General features: G+C 47.2%; 1 protein-coding gene across 2 annotated transcripts in view; it reads right to left on the bottom strand.

Annotated features, from left to right (window-relative positions):
* The window catches only part of FDFT1 (farnesyl-diphosphate farnesyltransferase 1), a 30,721-nt gene that overhangs the window by 3,250 nt on the left and 8,684 nt on the right, over window positions 1-18,787 (bottom strand). The window contains exons 2-7 of one of the 2 annotated variants that reach the window (XM_031692575.2): window positions 18,005-18,102; window positions 16,979-17,162; window positions 11,828-11,956; window positions 8,755-8,946; window positions 4,727-4,903; window positions 3,452-3,604 (exon numbers count right to left, since the gene is read on the bottom strand). In XM_031692575.2, the coding sequence (XP_031548435.1) occupies window positions 3,452-3,604; window positions 4,727-4,903; window positions 8,755-8,946; window positions 11,828-11,956; window positions 16,979-17,162; window positions 18,005-18,102 (933 nt within the window). Of the gene's footprint in view, window positions 1-3,451; window positions 3,605-4,726; window positions 4,904-8,754; window positions 8,947-11,827; window positions 11,957-16,978; window positions 17,163-18,004; window positions 18,464-18,787 lie in introns of those variants that run through there. The other variant, XM_006203177.4, reaches the window with a different exon arrangement.

Consider the following 18,787-nt stretch of genomic DNA (forward strand, 5'->3'; position numbering starts at 1 on the left):
AGAAGCTCGGCCGTGAAGGAAAGGAGGGCGCGGAGAGGCAGGGAGTCAGGGTGCGCACATGCAGACCAGAGGACAGAGCCGCGCAGAGGAGCTCGGGGAGGCGGGCGGGAGGGACGGGAGTGTCACACGAGAGAGGACAAGACGGAAGTGGGCGAGTCCACACAGCGGTGCCACGTCTACAGGCGCCACCGGGCATCCCGCAAGAGGCACGTTCTACTCAGCGAGCGTGAGAGGGACTGAATTCTCACTGGCTCACGGGGAACGCAGACGCCGGGCAGAGGACCACACTGAGTGTGGATGGGGTCTGAAGTGCATGCGATGTTCCAGACTGAGCCCGGCGGAGGGCCGAACAGGGAGCTCCCCCAGCTCCAGAAAGTTGGCCCTTGCCGAAGAGCTAACTTCAGCAGAGAAGGAAATACAAGTTTCTGGCTGTTTGCCTGAGCATTTGTTTTTGTCCCAAAATAGCTGGTTGAGCTTCTCACCAGCTGACAGGTATCCAGCCTGCCTTCCCGAGGCCCTGAGGGGCAGCTCCCCAACTCGGGGGGTTGGGCGTCGCTCCAGCTGGCCCTTTGCACCAGGAGGCCCTGCAGGTGCATCACTGCTGCTACCAGGACTCCAGCAGCCTGAGGAACAAATGTGATCCTGTCTTACACAAAGGACAGAGCTGGTCAGGGAGGAGGAAAAGAAATAACGTCTGGACAACTGCAAACAGCCAGACAATGTGTGGACTTCACACACAGCCTTGGCTTTAAGTTTTAGTGACAAAATGTCCTTAATGCAGACATTAAAACCATGATCACATTCTGATGTAGAAATCTTCAGTTTTTTTCTGAGTCAAATCAACTGAAGTATTAACAGTTCCTCCAAAATACCCTGAGTTTCAGCACAGTGACTAAACAAAATAATGAGTGTACTAAATCAGAAGTCAGCAAACTTTTTTCTTCAAGGGCCAAAAAACAGTTCCAGCCTTGCAGGCCCCTCGGCTGCAGCTGCTTGTGTCCAAGGGGTCCTGGCTGTGTCCCAATGCAAAGTCACTTACAGAATCAGGGGGTCAGCCAGCTGCCCACCTCTGCCCTAACTCAAATTGAATCACAACCAGGAGCTAATCCCAGGAAATCACCAAATAAAACCTGAATTTTAATACAGTCATGGAACTGCCTACAATAAGTTTAAAAAGATGGTTTTCTAAAATCAGTGATCAGAATAAAACTGCAAAACTAAAATATTCTCTGAACTACAAACTACACAGAACGTTTCTAATTTATATAAAATGGAGAAACAGTGCCTAAAATGGCACCAGTCAGTTTAGAAAGGGTAATTTAAGCCCTTACATGGTGAACAGTCGATGCTCTGGTCAGCTGACCTGGGTCCAAGTCATGGCTCAGCCACGGGGCGAGGGCCCCCAATGTGCTTGATAATAACAGTTCCCACTACCCGGCTGCCCCTCCAGGCAGAGAAGCCCTGCGTAACCACCGGCAACACGGGGCACCCCAACAACCTGAGTCTTGTCAGCAGCAATTTTGGGTCAATGGCTGAACGTGTTCACCCAGCCACTAAAAGAATTCTAGGATTTTTAAAAATTTGATTTCTTATACCTTCTATAGGTGCCTCAGGCAGAAATGCTGAGGTCAAAACTTGTCAGGTGAGGATGGAGAAACACGAGATCGTGCGACATGCAACAGGGATCAGAGGAGATGGTGTCTTTGTAGAATTTTGTTCAGGTGAAACCGCCGTTACAAATCACATCCCTCTAGAAGCACAGCCCAGGGACCAGAAGGATTAGAAAATCAGGGACAGTGGGGACCTCTGAGCACAGAGCAGTGAGGAGGGTCTTCTTATGTTTTCCTCTACTTCTGCCCTATTTCAGTCTGCAATAAGAACACACCTGAGGACCTTGTGTCTCTATGCACCAGATGGCAACAGTCACCCCAGCCCAGGGTAACAGGAAAGTCTCCAGACAGGGTGTGGAGAGAAGGGAACCCTCCGACACTGCTGGTGGGAATGCAGTTTGGGGCAGCCACTATGGAGGACAGTGTGGAGGTTCCTTAAAAAACTAAAAATAGAGTTATCGTATGATCCAACAATCCCACTTCCGGACATGTACCTGGAGAAGACTCTAATTTGAAAAGCCACCCAATGTTCATAGCAGCACTATTTACAATAGCCAAGATATGGAAACAACACCTAAGTGTCCATCAACAGATGACTCGATAAGGAAGATGTGGTGTTTATATATACAATGGAATACTACTTGGCCACTTGCAGCAACATGGATGGACCTAGAGATTATCATACTAAGTGAAGTGAGTCAGAGAAAGACAAATTATCATATCACTTATATGTGGAATCTAAAAAAAAAAAAAGGACACAAATAAATTTATTTACAAACAAGAAATAGACTCACAGACAGAAAACAAACTTATGGTTACCAAAGGGGGAAAGAGGAGAGAGGGATAAATTAGGAGTTTGGGGTTAGCAGAAACACACTACTACATTTAAAGAGATAACAAGGTCCTACTGTACAGCACAGGGAACTATAATTGGTAGCTTGTAATAACGTATAATGAAAAAGAATACATATGTATATGTATAACTGAATCACTTTGCTGTTCACCTGAAACACAACATTGTAAATCAACTATATACTTCAATATAAAATAAAAAGAAAAAAGAAACTTAAAAAAAAATTTTAAATGTCTCCAGACATTGCTAAATGTCCCCCAGGGCTGGGGGTGGGAAGCAGGACCCCCTCCATTTAAGGAGCACGGCTTCAGAGCCTCACAAGGAGAGTTCTAGCCTCTTAAGAAAAAGTTCTTTGGAAACAAGTCATACAGTACACCCTCCAGAGCTGGAGATTCGACCAGAACAAGAATGTTTTGTTTTATAGGCTGGTCTTGGCATTTGCAATGAGATCTACATTAGAAAATTTAGGAACAGCTGCAGCTTGATGGCTTTCCAAAATTCCCCACCATGGTTTCTCAACTGAGGTCCATGACGTGGTGGAAAGTACTGGACTGGGTGTCAGGAAACGCAGCCCAGATCCACCCAGTCAGATGCTGCGTTAACGTCCACAAGGCTCAGCCTCTCACTCCTCACCCTGAGACAAGGAGCCTGGTTGGCCTCTAGCTTCATCTTCCAGCTCAAAAGATACGGTTCTCCTTTGGAGCTCCATCCTAAGGCCTGGCTCGTTATTATCGCCTCTGACCGGGTGCCAGCTGCTCCCAACAGCCAGCCCCCCGCGCACATCCCTCCTAATAGAGGAGACCGAGCCTGTCTCTCTATGCTGTGACACCGTGGTTTGTCAGGATCTTCTAACATCCAAATACGAAATGTTTAAATAGTGGCGATTAAGTAAGAGCCCACACACTGTGCTGTACACCAGAAACTGACACACTGTAATTGCACTTCAATAATAAAATAAATTAAAAAAAAAAAAAAAGAAAGGACCCACCTCCTCCATGTACTGGTGTATTATAGCTTTGACGGCTGGCATGTTGGTGGCATCCATCATCAGGGTGACTGCTTGCCCTTTCCGAATCTTCACCACCCCTCTGAACACCTGCTGATTATTGTAACAGGCGGCCAAAGTAGCAATGGCCATGACCTACACGTAATGAGGAGAGAGAGAAAACACGAATTCATTTCACGAAAAAGAGTGAGAAACACTGTAGGCAACTGTCACAGAAAGGAAAGAGAATCCTCTGCAGAGTGAGAAAGTGCCAAAGCTGATGTGTACCTAACCCAGGAAGCACGCGTGCAGAAAGCACGTCAAGGCCGCTCCGTCCCGCTCCTCCCTTCCTCAGCAGCACAGAATCCAGCGGTCTCTGCAGTCTTGAACAATTCTATAGTTTAGTCACGAAAATTCCTTTTTATTTGAAAAATAAAACACAAGCCAATGCAACACTTTCCATGCTGGGGCAATGAGTTGTAAGATCTGAGAAATACATATTCCAAAATATTTGGAAACGTTTTTCTATTTTGTTTTTTCTTTCGATTTTTCCTACAGTGAACATCATCATTCTAGATTTTAAAAAATAGGATGGGATGGGGTAGGGGAAACAAAAGAAAAAATGTGGTCGTTTCCCATGCTCAAAGGTGAATTATCTCTAAGGCACATGGAAACCTAAGTCAGGCGTGCAGATTTTAGTTCCAACGACTGGTCAAGGTTGGTCATTAGAACAAGACCAAACCAAGTTTCCAAACCAGTTAGATCCTATGACTTTCTTCACTGAGTTACAAACTGAAGTACCTGGTAAAGGTATTTAAAAAGTGTAAGCGCCTAGGTCCCCAGGGTCAGGTTCAGTATCCCGAGCCCAGGAAAAGGACAGCAAACACTAGGTGCTTAATTAAGACTTTTTAATAACAGCTTTACCTGCTTTTTACCCAGCACTCCTCATAAATCTGAGCCAAAGTCCTAGGTTTAGCTGTGAGGATAAGGATCAAATTAACTGGTTTAGAACAGCTGAGGGAAAAAAAGGATTCCAGAAGACTCTGGAAAGGAGCAGACTCAACCTCAAGGCTGGAGCGAGCGTGGTGGTTGTGGGGCAAACGGGAGGTGTTGTGAAACAGGCTTGCCTCTAGCAGAAGAAAAAGACACTCAAGTCATCTTAAAGAACCAAATTCCTGAATTCACAAACCAAAACAGTAAATGAAGTCTGTGCACCCCCAGTTGACCACCCCTTCCGCCTCGGCCTCCCACAGACACGAGAAGAGGCCGGGTCCATACCTGCGGAATAGCGCAGAAGTTAAAAACACTCTGGTTTCTCAGCCGTGAGAGGTAGGTGATGACATCGGGGATGTGGTGCAGTGTGTTGGTTATCAGCTCGTTCAGGCACTGCACGGCCACATCAACGTTCTCTGGCTTAGCAAAGTCGCCCAGCTTCTTCACGTACTTGCCCCAAACCTAGACAGATGAGAAGATTAAAAACCACGTCAATGCACGCGCAAGGGAACAGTGTGCAAGCAACGCGAGAGCATCTTCGTGTGCAAGAACTACGATACACAGGTCAAGCCTTTCTTAGCAAAGATCAAGTCTGTGTTCAGCTCTGTGCAATGGCTCCCGTGCCTACAGCCAAGGTCTAATCACAACCAGGAGTTAAATTAAGCATTTGGGGAAGTGCTTCGGGACAATTAGTGCCTCACGTACTAAGAGGCCTCCTGCTATTCACAAGGCTTCAGTTTCCTCCCAAAAAACAACCAGATACAACAAAATCAGCTACAACAGCATGACAAGCGAAACATTAAACATTCTCAGGATGGCCAGGCCTCGACATAATTAATGATTAACATCGCACTCCCACTGCTGATAAGAACGCTGCTCAGCAAGTACCAGTGAGGGGACCGAGCTGAGCCTCTACTGTGAGAACAGCCCCTCCTTCATCTGGGTGACTTGCACGTGAAATGTCACCCTCAGCCCCAACAGTGTGATTGGTTCGACAATCTTTAATGACATTATTTAGAGTATCCTCTGATGCCAGCAAGTCATTTACTATTATTCTTGGGTATTCCTAAGCTTCTGAAAGAACACTTCCTGTAACTTTAGACACTCCCCCAAATTCATGACTAGGCCTCAAAGGACCAAGAGATTCTATGGAAAGTCGTATTTGTTATCCATTCTTAATCTACACATAAACCCACTCAGATCGATGGTACCCGACCGTTCCACAGACCCATGAGCTCCCGTGTGTCCATCCACCAGCTTCAACCATCACTGACACTTGGTCGTCTTGTTCTATACATTCTATACATTCACGGCCCGAGCCCTGGGACTATTTTTTTAAATTAAAGCCCTAATGCATTGTTTTGTCCACAAATACTTCATTATGAGTTTCTAAAAGACCAGGCACCTTTCTTGTACATACATCTTCTTACAAGTAAAAGTTAAAAATAAACATTTAATACAAATTATCCAGTTAGTGGTTAAATCATCCCACTGTCTCATTGTTTTTTTTTCTATTTGGTTTTTCCCAACAAGGATCTAAACAAGACCGACCTGCTGTGCCTGGCTGATGGCACGCAGGCCTCTGCCACTGCTTTCAGCTCACCCCTCAAAGCGGGCCCAGTCTGAGAACAGAACCCGGGCTGCTCAGTGTCCGGCTGGCTTCCAGAGGGCTAGTCCACCCCATCTCCTCCAGGCTTTGCCAGGCCCCTGTGGACTCGCCCCAATGAGGGAAGGAGCACCTCTTCCCGGTCCACCTGCTCTTCTCAGGTGGGCCCACCCCACTGTCCAGTGAACACCTGTTGGCTCTTCTGGGGCATCTCCCGTTCTCAGACCTGAGACACCCTGCAGCGAGACACCAATCCTGCAGACTCCTACAGGCAGTTTTGTTCGTGGAGATGGTGTTCTGTCCGCACCCCCTTGTGTTTTGAAGTTCCTGGGGACACTCTGCCACTGAGGGCTTTCGCACTTATTCATCAGTTAGGTTTTGGGTATGTCTGTTTCAGTTTTTGGCTGAGTGTTTTTCCATCTTCTCTTTGTGTGAGAATCTGGGAAAATCCAAAAACTTTGCTGCTGCCACCATCACCGCCATTTTTGCAAAATAAAAAATTCCAGCCAATAAATGCAGACAGGATGACAGGGTTCAGACAGCACCTTTCGGCATCTCCAGTGATGGTGATCATCAGAACGGCAGAGCTTCTCACTACCTGTGTGTTTAGTCCTTGCTCCTACAACTCCTAGTAGACAGAGCTAGACTTATTTAAGAGAAACTGTATCATGAGTTCAATATTGCTATTTCCAATCCCATTCATGATTGTGGGAGTTTTTGCTTAACTTCATTGTTTGCATCTTTTATTTCAGACTAAAAATTTTGGTTCCTAATGATATGAACACAATTAGCTATTGGGGGTGGGGGTTAGACTTATTTACTTATTTATTTATTTAATTTACTTATCTTAATGGAGGTACCGGGATTGAACCCAGGACCTAGTGCATGCTAAGCACATGCTCTACCATTAAGCTATACCCTCCCCCCTTCACAATTACCTATTTTCTTTATGCCACAAAATTCCTGTAATAGTTTCAGTATCTCAGTATCAGTATTATTATTCACAATGTAACTACTGAAAACATTTACTACTTTTTGGTTTATCCTTCCATTTAAGGTGCACATGCTGTTTGCTATGCACCTGGCTTTTCCCACTTAATAATATAACCTGGAGCTCTTTCCACTGCAGCATCATTCTTTCTGTGCCCCACTGGGGGGATACACCACAGTGCACACAGCCCTGTATGGGTGGACAGACGAGTGGTCTGTAAACTGTAGCTCCTGCACACAGTGCTGCGGTCAGTCACCTCCCCAGCCCTCACCGGCCCGCCAGGCTGCCAGTCCTCAGGGGTCGATCCAGAGAACGCTCACCAGCAACGTGGGAGCATCTCTCCCCAGTCTCGCTCAGGGCTTATCAAACTTAAAAGACTTTCTGCTGATCTGACGCAAGAAACGGTACCTCAGGGTTCTTTTCTGTTGTTAATGCTCTTTGAAGTGACATTTACTAAGCACCCCGTGCTAGAAGTTTCTCACTTCCTCATACCACCACCCAGGCAGATGAGCTACTCTGTTACAGAAGAGGGAAGTGAGGCGTGTGCAGGGCTGGCACTCACAGCTGCACATGGCGATGTGCTCATCTGAGAGGTGGGGTGGCCAGCTGGGCAGGCGCCAGGCTGGGACCCAGGAGACAGAGATGTCCCTTCCGGGGTGGCCCTGGACTTGCTGGGGGTCCTTATACAAGCCCCTTCCCTCCGCTGAGCCTTGGTGCCAACAGACGGGCCATAAAGAGCTGTTTCTCAACCTGGCTGCACACCAGCTGGTTTCCTGGAGGCTTGAAAAGCTGTGACATCTGAGGTTGGCGAGGTTCAACGTGAATTTTCCTTGTTAGGAGTGAGGCTGATCACCTTTCCAGATGTTTAAGGACGCTTTGCATCTTTCTTTCTGTGAACTCATCGTTCTTCTCTTTGCCCATTTTTCTATTGAGCAGTTGATCTTTTTCTTAACTTTTAGCTGCTCTCTTTATATTAGAAATATTAACCCTTCATCTGCAGTATAAGTTCCAAATATTTCCTCCACTTTCTCACCTGCCTTTTTTCACTTTAAAAGCACTTGGTTTTAGGAAACCATTCTACGGAAAACAAAAGGTTAACAGCTGAGGTAAAATCAGGAAGTGGTCAGATGATTCCCTAGCTTTCCTTCTGAATAAAATCCATGTCAAAGCCTTTCCTTTCCTGGTCCATGTTTAATAAAGTCAAAGACCGTGTCTGGTCTCTGCCAAGGAACATCTGGAGTGCGCAGATGTCAGTCCAGCGTCCTTTACCCCTTCTTGCCACAGAAGCTGTCTTCCTTGGGGGAAATACAATCCAAATGTTGGACAGACATGATCTGGGTCCAGACAGAGTACTCAGCCTTCTGGGTAGTAACTGATTAAGGGATGGGCAGAGGAACCAAGCCCTACCAATAAGGTCTTCCTAAGACTCTTCTGTTAAGCTAGGAGGTTGTGAGTTACGGGCTGCTACACCCACCACTTGGAGAAAGCCTGTCTGAGAGACAGAAAGGGGCCAGAGCCTTAGCACACACGGTCTGAACCCTGGATGCAGCCAGTCTACCGGAAGCAAACTAAATCTTAACCAGCTCTACACATTTCCCTATGTTGTCTAAGGTAGTTTGATAATGCATTTCTGTCACTTGTAACCAAAAGGGTTTAATGATCTGTTTTTAGAGAGCATTCAGAAGTATTTTTCCCCAAATCCCCTGAATCTGTTACCTCTTGAGGCCAAAACTCCCTTCCTTCTCGCTGGTCTTCCAGATAATCACGAATGATGTTTGTTTTCTGCAGGAACAGGCCCATGGAGTTGGCGCGCTCTGTGTCTTCACCAACTAAGGGGTCTTCAAACTCTGAGGCCGAGAATAGACGGGAAAGGCCAATCCCCACCAGCCCAGCCACGTAGTGACAGTACTGTAAGAGATGATTTTTAAAGTACTTTAATAATGAAACTTCTACTAAAATGGAAACGCTACAGATCATTAGCTACCAAAAAAAAAAAAAAGGTTCTAAACGGAATGTACAAGATCTCATTTTGATTAAAAAAACACAAATGTATACCATGTACACATAAGGAGTGAAAAACAGTCCAAGAAGGATGTGCACGGAAGATTCAACAGAAGTGATCCCTGGCTGATCGGAGATTTCCGATCTCTGGCTTCTGTGATTTTTTTTTTTAATTGTATTTTCTACATCTGTACAAAGCACATGCACTGCTTCTAGAATAAAAGGTTACTGGAAAAAAACTAGTTCGGTAAACTTTTCATATGCAAAACTGGGAGTGAAGGCCATGAGGGAGTTAGGAATATTCCAGCAGAAACCAGAACACTCAGTACAGTTTAATCTTGAAGACATTCCAAGATTTTGCAGTGTCTCAAAATTCTCATTATGCAGAAGAACAGGAAGTATGTTCCTGACGCTGCTTGAAGCACCGTGCACATTCAGTCCTCGCAGACATCTTATGACGTACATTCTATTATTATCACCACTTTGCAGATGTGGAAACTGAGGCATAAAGAAGTCGATTAACTTGTACAAGATCACTCATCTGGGAAGTCAGAGGCCAGGGATTCTCAGCCAAGCTGGCTGACTTCAGAGGCAGGGTTTAACAACTGCCTTTGCTAAAACTGCCTTTCTCTCAAGTGAGATCTGAGTAAACATAATTCTTTTTTTGTTTGTTTTTATCTTTTGGAGGGGGAGGTAAATTAGGTTTACTTATTTACTAAGTTACATTAATGGAGGTACAGGGGATTGAACCCAGGACCTCATGCATGCTAAGCACGTACTCTAACCACTGAGCTATACCCTCCCCCCTCTGAGTAAACGTAATTCTTAACTGTCAAAGAATTTTTTTTCCATAAAAGTGGTTTGTCAAAGCTATTCTTCTCAGAAAAGAGTATTGCAAGATAACTAACTCAATGCAATACTCTTTCTCTCAAACGGAAGTGTAGTTGATTTACAATATTAGTTACCACATATTCTTATAAAATGAACGTCCATCAGACAACTGAAGAAGTAAGGAGCAGTTAAAGGTGCCCTCTGGAGCGGAGTTAGGCAAGGACCAAAATGTAGAGAATGTCTCTGGTTGAAGGTAATATAAAGCCAAAGACTAACCAAAGGGCACAATGAAATGACAAAGAGAGAGCACCTGAAAGCCGTTCCAGGACAGGAAGAAGCTACAGAGAGTGAAGCTGTGCTGAAGTTACAGAGCAAAGAGCTATGGGCAACTACAAAAAATTTAAGAACAACTACTAGAAACTTAAAAAACATTAGTATATCCAGAGTGCTGTCCAAGGAAAAGTGTTATTTTATGTTAAGATAATAGTCCTTTGGGTAGAAATAACTCCTAGAATGGAAGTATTCATTTTCCTCCAAAGTTGACAGAAAAGGAAACCTTTACAAGTACTCCGTTCTGTCTGATCAGAACTTCTATTGAGCAACCTGTAATTAAGTTTCATGAACAGATCTGCACAGCAGAAAGGGAAGTCACCGTGCAGATCAGTGGTGCCGGTTCCTGGCCAGGAGGAGTTTTAGCTTTAACTTTAAATTCATCAGCTGATATTCCAGCAGCAGTCACAGTCAAGCTAACCTCGGAGGGAGCATGAACCAGAACTTCCAAAGATGCTGTCATCAAGTTTAAGAGGCCAGATCTCGGACCTATACTCACTCAGTAAATATGCAGCAGTGTCTCTTCCAAGACCCTGACCTAAACACTGTTAGAGCCACAAAATATGTACACAGTTTAGATGCTGAAAATGTCTTTGTTTCCACTGAGCTGATGGATAAGTCTCCCAAAGGCCATTCCTGTGGAAGACGGGCAGCACCCCTCCTCCTGCCTTGTATTTTGAGTTGAGTTTGGTCCCTGTGGTCAATTACATCACTCTGTCTAGATAAGACTTTCCCCAGGCCAGGCCAGCAGCCTTCACGGCTGCCAGTCAGGAAGGCGCTCTGGCCAAAGAAGAGCCATTCGAGCTATATTTGCCACATCGTTTGCTCTCACAGCCCTTTCCAGCTACTCTGTCTCTGGAGGACGACAACCTCGACCCCATGGGGTCTCCCACAGCTCATCCGCACACGTGTGCCTCCATAAACCCCACACTGAGGGATATGGGTGTCCAGAAACCTGGAACATCTCATATTGTCTTATTTCTGTAAAAAAATGGAGAGGAAGGAAGAAGTAGGTATTAAGAGGGTGCTCACTTCTCAGGGTAACACACCCATGATCCAAATCTCATGAACTGTTTCTGTTCCTATGGAAACAGACACAGGATATAATTCAATGGCCTGACTGATACCTACTTCTCTTAAGTAAACGGGGCCAAGTTGGCACCAAATTTAAAAGTAATCTTGTGTTAAGATGGAAACGGATGACTCAGATGCTAAGGTATGTGTGCGTGCACATGTGCTCCGTAAAGGAAAAGAGGGTTACAAAACCACATTTTTAAGATGTGAAAATTATTGATATCTATTACATGAAGTAATTTGGTCATTTACCTTAAATTTCACAGCAAGTCTGAGACCCTTTTACAAGCTTAACGTCTGTATTTCTGGAACAAATTATGCCTACTTTGGCCTAATTTAATGGCACACTCTCTAGGGCAAGGATTACTTTGGATATTAGCTGTAAGTCCCTATTAAGTGTTTATGATGAGACATTACAGATGGGATGCTCTGGTTGTAAAACCAGAAAATGTGGGACTGGCAGACCACCTCTTCCTCGTCCTGAACGTCACACTGAGCACCGCCAGCCCCGGTGCCCGCACCCACGCCGACAGCGCTATGCAGCGTCACTAACCTTGTCCCACTCCTGCGCAGACGTCACTTGCTTATCCAAAAACTCCGCCATCCCACATCCCATCTTCCGGCAAATGTCAACAATCACCGTTTGATATTTCTCAGCCAGATTTCTGAACTCCAGGGAGATCTGAAATGGAGATCATAAAAAAACGTAAGATACAAAATATATTTAAACCGGGAACCAACATGGTCCCCAGAAATGATAAAAGCAAAGCAATCAGAGCTCGCCAGTGGGGACCCCAGGAGGGCCAAGACTGACATCTAGGTCACGCCAGTTTTCTGCGTGTTGAATGATAAACTCAGCAGATGTCATAAATATTAAAGCAGAAGGGTACAAAAAGGCTGAAGTTTCTGGAGTCAAAAGAAGATTCCAAGTCTCACTCTACGCTCACTTTCCCAGTTTATGATAAATGAGATGCTTCAACAGAAAACCGGACAAAGTGTAAGAATTTTAGGAAGAATGCTTCATTTTCAGACCAGCCTCCTGCACAGGGCACTTAATTCCCCCATAACAAGCACTGTCCGGGGCACTGGGGACACACAGCTGGGAGACGACCAGAAACGCTTGCACCTACAGCTTACATCCTGGGTAGGAGACCAGCTAACCATTTCCTACCATCAGTTCCTGAATTCATACCATGAAGCGACAAGGCTACACTTCTTAATTCCTAAAACAGCTCAGTTTGGTTCGACCCGAGCAGGCTACCCAACATTTTTTATTTTCACAGTCCAAGCTCTAATGTAGAAAAGTAATGCTTTTTAACTTAAACATAAAGCAGAAGGGTATAAAAAGGCTGAAGTTTCTGGAGTCAAAATGTTTTTAATGTTTTTCAAATTCATTTCTACTGCACAAATATCTTGCTTAAGTTCAAAGAAGTGTTTGTAGGTTACCGAAATACTATGAAACATCACAAAACTTCTTAAATAAAATGCTACCAAATGCTAAGAGCCAGCACGCAATACTGAAAACAGTGAACAGACTTCGCTGAGAATCCAACATGTGAGGAATACTTGGTCTGTGCTTACAGAAAGGTTAGGGACCCGAGGGATAACCAGCAGGCTGCAGGGCACCGACGGGATTCAGGGTTACTCCGATGGACATCAGCCCTTAACTGCCAAATCCAAAAAATCAATCCCATTTCTCCAGACCTCTGTTCTTTCCAGAACAGCTGTTCCAAGACAAAGCCAAAAGGTGATTCCCATGTGTCTTGAAGCAAGTGAGCAACTCTACCAAAGGTCACTGAATCCCTGATCTCCGGAGGACCTGGTCTTTCGACAGATCCCAGCTGGGTCAGTTCTATTTATAAGAGGGGAAAGGACAGCAAGCTGGGGCAGGGGGGCGGGGGAGCAGCAGCTCAGGCCTGGAAACAAACACTCCCCAGTAAACACTTCACGGCTGAGTGCGGACCAACTTCAACAACTCCTTGGTGCTTACACATAATTGTAATCCCCAAAATATCAAGGTAAGACTGACACCGAAGGGCTCCGCCTTTCCCCAGAAACCCCGAGGTGGGGGGCTCCTCCTTGTCCCACCAGGCCACTATTTCCCTGCGTCACTCTCTGGTGATTCCCAGCACGAGAAGGAAGTACACCCTGGCGAGTCCATCAGTATAACGGAGGAAGGTCAGATGCCAGGCAGGGGCAAGGGCACTGCGCAAACAGAAACCCCCCTCATGACAGACCTTGAGATGTTACGATCAAAACAATGGGTGGGACCTGTCTCCATCACTATGCAGCCTCATTTTTAACCATTTTTTTTTAGAGGGACAGTAAAGTCTGCCAGGGATTAAGCAAGAAGGTTCTGGAGGCAGATCCTGATCCTCTGGGTTTGAATCCTGGTTCTGCCACTTAGCTTCACAGGTGATTTTAGGCAACATGCTTGAGCCTCCGTGCCTCGGTTTCCCCATATTCAAAACATGGATAACAGTATGTCACATATGTTACATGTTAGAACTACATGAATAGAAAGTAAAGCAAATGACACACAATGAAACAACTCGTAACTAACTAATGGCTCAATAAACGTGTGCTATTACTGCCGTGGTCATTTACAGTCTTCTGTGACTCCTCAAGCTACGCAGCTCTCTCAGACTGCTAGCTTCCACTAGCTCCAGGTGAGGAAGATACACTCTCATTCATAAGAGGCAGTGAGTGTTCCAGAAAGCCTGACTCTAAATGGTGTCAACAAATGAGCACTAAACGTTACTAAAGCACCAGGTTCCACGTCGCCACAGACTGACCACCCAGGAAGATGTCACCTGGTCAGAGCGCTGTCGGGGCCTTGCCCTGCGCTCCGTGGGGCTGGGACAGGAGTGCCATGGGGGCCCCCACACCAGATGGCTCAAAGTCTTAAAATTACCAATCAAGCCAATAACTCACCAAACACAGTCTGTTCTCTTCTCCTGCCCTGACAAACATACCTTCATAACAACTTGAAGACGCAGGGGTAAATTAAAAACTTGTGGTCCCTCAGTTTTGTTCCAAAATTAGTGGAAGGGTATATACAGCTTAGCAGTAGAGCGTGTGCTTAGTGTGCATAAGGTCCTGGGTTCAATCCCCAGTACCTCTGTTAAAATACATACATAAATAGATAAACCTAATTACCCCCCTCAAACAAAACAACAAAACAAAACAAAATAGGGTAGAGACCCCTGGGAGGAGGGGTCTCACCCTCGTGTGTCAGGACACCCGGGCCTGCAGGGCCCAGCTTCACCCACGACCCTCCTGAAGAGCCGTCCTCAGGCCCAGAGGAACCGTCCACCCTGGAAGAGGCGGGCCGAGGAGATAGACTGCAGGCCCCGGGAGTGGGCTCAGGGAATGAGGGCAAGGGATCCCAGATCCCAGAACATGGTCCAGAAGGGGAGCAGCACAAGGTCAGGGCGGGCCCCGCTGGAGGGCAGTGAAGCCCAGACGGGGGACGGGGGAAGGCCATTCTTGCCTCCATCTGAGAGCAGTTATGTGAATGAGGCCAAGCTAAGTTCTGCTCGTGGCCCTAACCCAGACCTGACTGCACACCTGACGCTAGGAGGTGCTGGGGCAGACCAGCACACACACAACGCACGCGTGAATGAGACGAGGCGGCAGGCACTCCCATACACGCCTCGCTCCAGCTGCATCGCATGGCCTCTGACCCAGGTGCCTTAGAATTACTCTCTCTCACAAAACACAAAACACATGGCTTCATACACTTCACATTCACGAGGATACAAAAGGTTAAGAGAGTAAAACAGTGACCCCCGGCCTGCACCCTCTGCTCCCCGCTTTGACGCCACAGGAGCAAGCCTCTGCGTCCAGAGCGAGACGTCTGCCCTCTAACCCTGTTCACCTTGACACTCGCCAGAACAAAGCATCATTTTCCCATCGGAATGTCATATTTACAAAGAAACGGACTCAGGTTTTACAAGCATATTAGAGCATCATCTGAAAATCTACGAGCTCTATCCCTCAAATTGAGCACTTAGCCGTTTTCTCCTCTCATTCCTGCTGGGCGGAGAGGGCAGCCTTCACTTTCTGAACACCTGTGACATTAATAATCCCACGCCCAGAAGTTGTTATGAGGACTCATAGTCGGAAGTCATTTGGGAGGTTGCTTTTGTTTTTGGAGGCTCTAGACAGAATAACATTCTTTCTTTTTTTTAATTTGGGAGGGGTGTTAGGGTTTTTTTTTTAATTTAATTATTATTTTTTAATGGAGGTGCTGGGGATTGAACCCAGGACCTCATGCATGCTAAGCACGTGCTCTGCCACTGAGCTGCACCCTCCTCCTATAATTTCAAGTGAAAATACACTTCAATGATAAATGGCCTACGGCCCGTCTGTGGCACTTCTCCTGCCTCAGCAAAGGTTCAGAAGCTCGTCAATGAAAGGCCACGGACTTCCAGCCAGAGGAGACCTGCTCCGGTCGTGCGAGAACCACACCACCAGCACTGTCCCCAGGTAAGAGCGCTATGTCCCCACTTGACGACTCTTCACACGTCCTTTCTCTCTCCTTCTCTTGTACGAACGCATCCTAATTATTCTTCACAGACTCCTTCTTTTGGTTTGTATTGTACTATATTTTATTTTTGGCTTTGACACTGCAGGCGTGATCACAGTCATTTGAAATAGCCCCTGCTCTGAAGAAGTCTTTCTTGAACATTCTTTTGCAATGGGTGGACTCCTCTCCTCCCTACTCAAGAATAGATCTGTCTTAATAGCAAGAGAGCCATTTAAGGACTATTTTTCCTCCCAAATTCTGGCAACTGTGTGCTAAAAGAAGGGCTTCTTTGGGCTATTAGGGAACATGAAACTTGGATAAACCCAACCTTTATTTATAAGGCGTGGAAGATTCACTTATTTATGTGATAAGACATGCAAATCCCAAACAGCAGGACCCAGTCACATGCATCACAAAAACCTGTGAGACTTTCCAAAGCTCAAGATTTTAATTAGAACCCACTTTACTCCAACAGGATGGACTAAATACCTAATCTTTACAAAATACTTAGTACGGACCAGGCACTGTTCTAAGTACCTGTGAACATAGCTCTGACTTTACAAATGAGGAAACCGAGGCACAAGCTTGTCCACGGTCACCCAGCTGCAGGCGGCAGAGACCACGCTGCTTCTCAGCCCCAGGTCACCCAGCTGTGCAAACCACCCCTCCTCCCCCACCTGTCACCCATCGTGAGTGGCATGCCGCTACTGCTCCCAGGCCCAGGGGGCCCGGAGGCAGCAGTGCCGCACACACAGGCTGTGTTCTTGGTGAACTAGCCTGAGAACCCATCTTTCACGACACTGGAATTTGAGCGCTCTTTCCACAGGAAGAAACATGGGACTTCCAAACAACATACAGGTAATAATACTAACAGCTAACACCTGTCTATGAGCTTGACCTATGTTAGCGCTTTTCATCCTCACACCTCCACGAGGAGGCAGGTACCACTGTTCTATTTTATAGATGAAGAAACTGAGGCACAGGCAGGCTACATAACTTAGCCCGAGTTAACACGCGGGAGAGTGGGGACTCCAACCCAAGCAGTCTGGCTTTAGCACCTTGGCCACCAGAGTCCCTGACTGCGACCACACTGTGCTATGCTGCCCTCAACTCAGCCTGCTCGCGGGCTAGTGGACGACCACACATCAGTCATGCACACGACTATTCCACTACCGTGGGAAAGTCCTCCAGCACTTGTCGGTCCTTCTCCTTGCTCTCCGTGAACCGCCAGTCGGGCTCATAAAGGTACGAGTGGAAGTTGTGTAACAGGGGGACCTTTTTTTCAATACTGATGGTCATGTCATCTTCCAGAGTGTCCAGAGCTCGGAGAACCAAATAAAATATGCACACTGCATGCCTGTAAGAAAGAAAGAACTATTACTACCTGGGAACAAACATTCAAAGATACTTGTTTTAAAAATCACATCTCATTTATGTCGTGCCATTTTCTAAACCCTCCTACAACCTTAAATCTACAGAATTATGAAAGGCTATCCAAAGCCTTTCATACTGAACGAAACTTCTTAGCTTTCCTTCCTTAGATGGGAGCAATGGATTTCTGTAGTTTATTTAAAAAAAGAAAAGAAAAAGCCTACCAGCTGGGTATCACAACTACTCTCAGAATGAGTTACAACTAACTAATGCAAAACAACTGTAGAAAGACCACATTTAACTAACGCAAAACAGCTGTAGGAAGACCAACAGACCAATCGTCTAGATAAAACGATTACTTTGCAGATAAAGCCAAAAGACACAAGAACTTCTCACTATAAATACTATCGGACTTAAAGGCAATCGGTCCACGTTTTCATGTGTATAATCCCCAGAGACAGCCTCAGAAGAATTAACCTGATATATAGGCAACGCAAAGTAGCATAAGTGAAGCCAAGAAACAGCAAGACCGACTCAGTCAGGTTCAGCTGCCAGAACTAAAAAAAGTTAATAAACACCCCCCCGCCCCTCCCTGAAAGAGCTGGGCCTCAGGGACACTGTGAGATGGCCAGGTGCCTGGAAGGGCATTGGAAAGTAAACACCGGAACGTTTCCTCCTCTCACTGGTGCACGTTCTGGCTGAGCCACAAGCACGGGGACCGCAAAGCGAGGGGCTGTGTCCAAAAGCAGCCTGGAAGGGTTCAAAGTCCCCTAGAAAAGCTTTCCTCCCCGCCAACCCCAGTCAAAAGGAGCCGCCTCCGCCACTCACCGCATTTCCCCATCTAGCGCCTCGATAACAGCTGCGAAACTGCGACTGGTCTGATTCAGATACTTGTAGCAAGTTTTCAAGCTGCTGCTGAGCGAGTCCTGCGGGCAGAGGAGACACACGGCGGTGGGGGGCGCGGAGGAGCTGGCGTGGGGCTGGGGCAGGCCCGCCGCGGGGCTCCGCAGCCGGCCGCAGACGCCCTCTCCCCGCGGCCGGTCCTTGCAGGGCCAGGCGGCGGGGGGCAAGGGGCAGCCGCGCGGGGAGGTGCCCGCGCCCCTGGGCGAAGCGGCGGGGCTCCGCCCCAAGGTCCGCTTGAAGAGGGACATGGCCTTGGTGCCGCAGGCGGCCGCGGCCATGGGAATCGCGGGGCCAGCGCAGTTTTTCCTCCATAGACCCCAGCGGAGCGGAGGAGCCCACCGACGCGCGGGGCGGGCTCTCCCTCCGCGGATATACACTTGAGGCTGCTGAGCAGGGAGCGGGCGCCCGCCGCCCCGCCCACGCCGCACGCGGGGCCCGCCACCCGCCCCCCGACCCAGGCGAGCTCCGCCCACCCCCACCCGCGCTCCCGGCCAGCCCCGCCCCGCCCCGCGCGAGCCCCGCCCAGGTGCGGCCCCGCCCGATACGAGCCCCGCCCAGGTACGGCCCCGCCGTCTCCCCCTCCTCCCCAGAACCCGCAGGCTGCTAACAAAACCCTCTCCGCTTTTGAGAAGTTGCTCTTCCTCCCTGCGACAGGATCTCCCCTTGGCCAAACTTTAGTCAGGCTCCTCTTAATCCCCCACCTTTGTG

The sequence above is a fragment of the Vicugna pacos genome, chromosome 31 (genome assembly GCF_048564905.1).
Source record: "Vicugna pacos chromosome 31, VicPac4, whole genome shotgun sequence".
Taxonomy (NCBI): Eukaryota; Metazoa; Chordata; class Mammalia; order Artiodactyla; family Camelidae; genus Vicugna; species Vicugna pacos.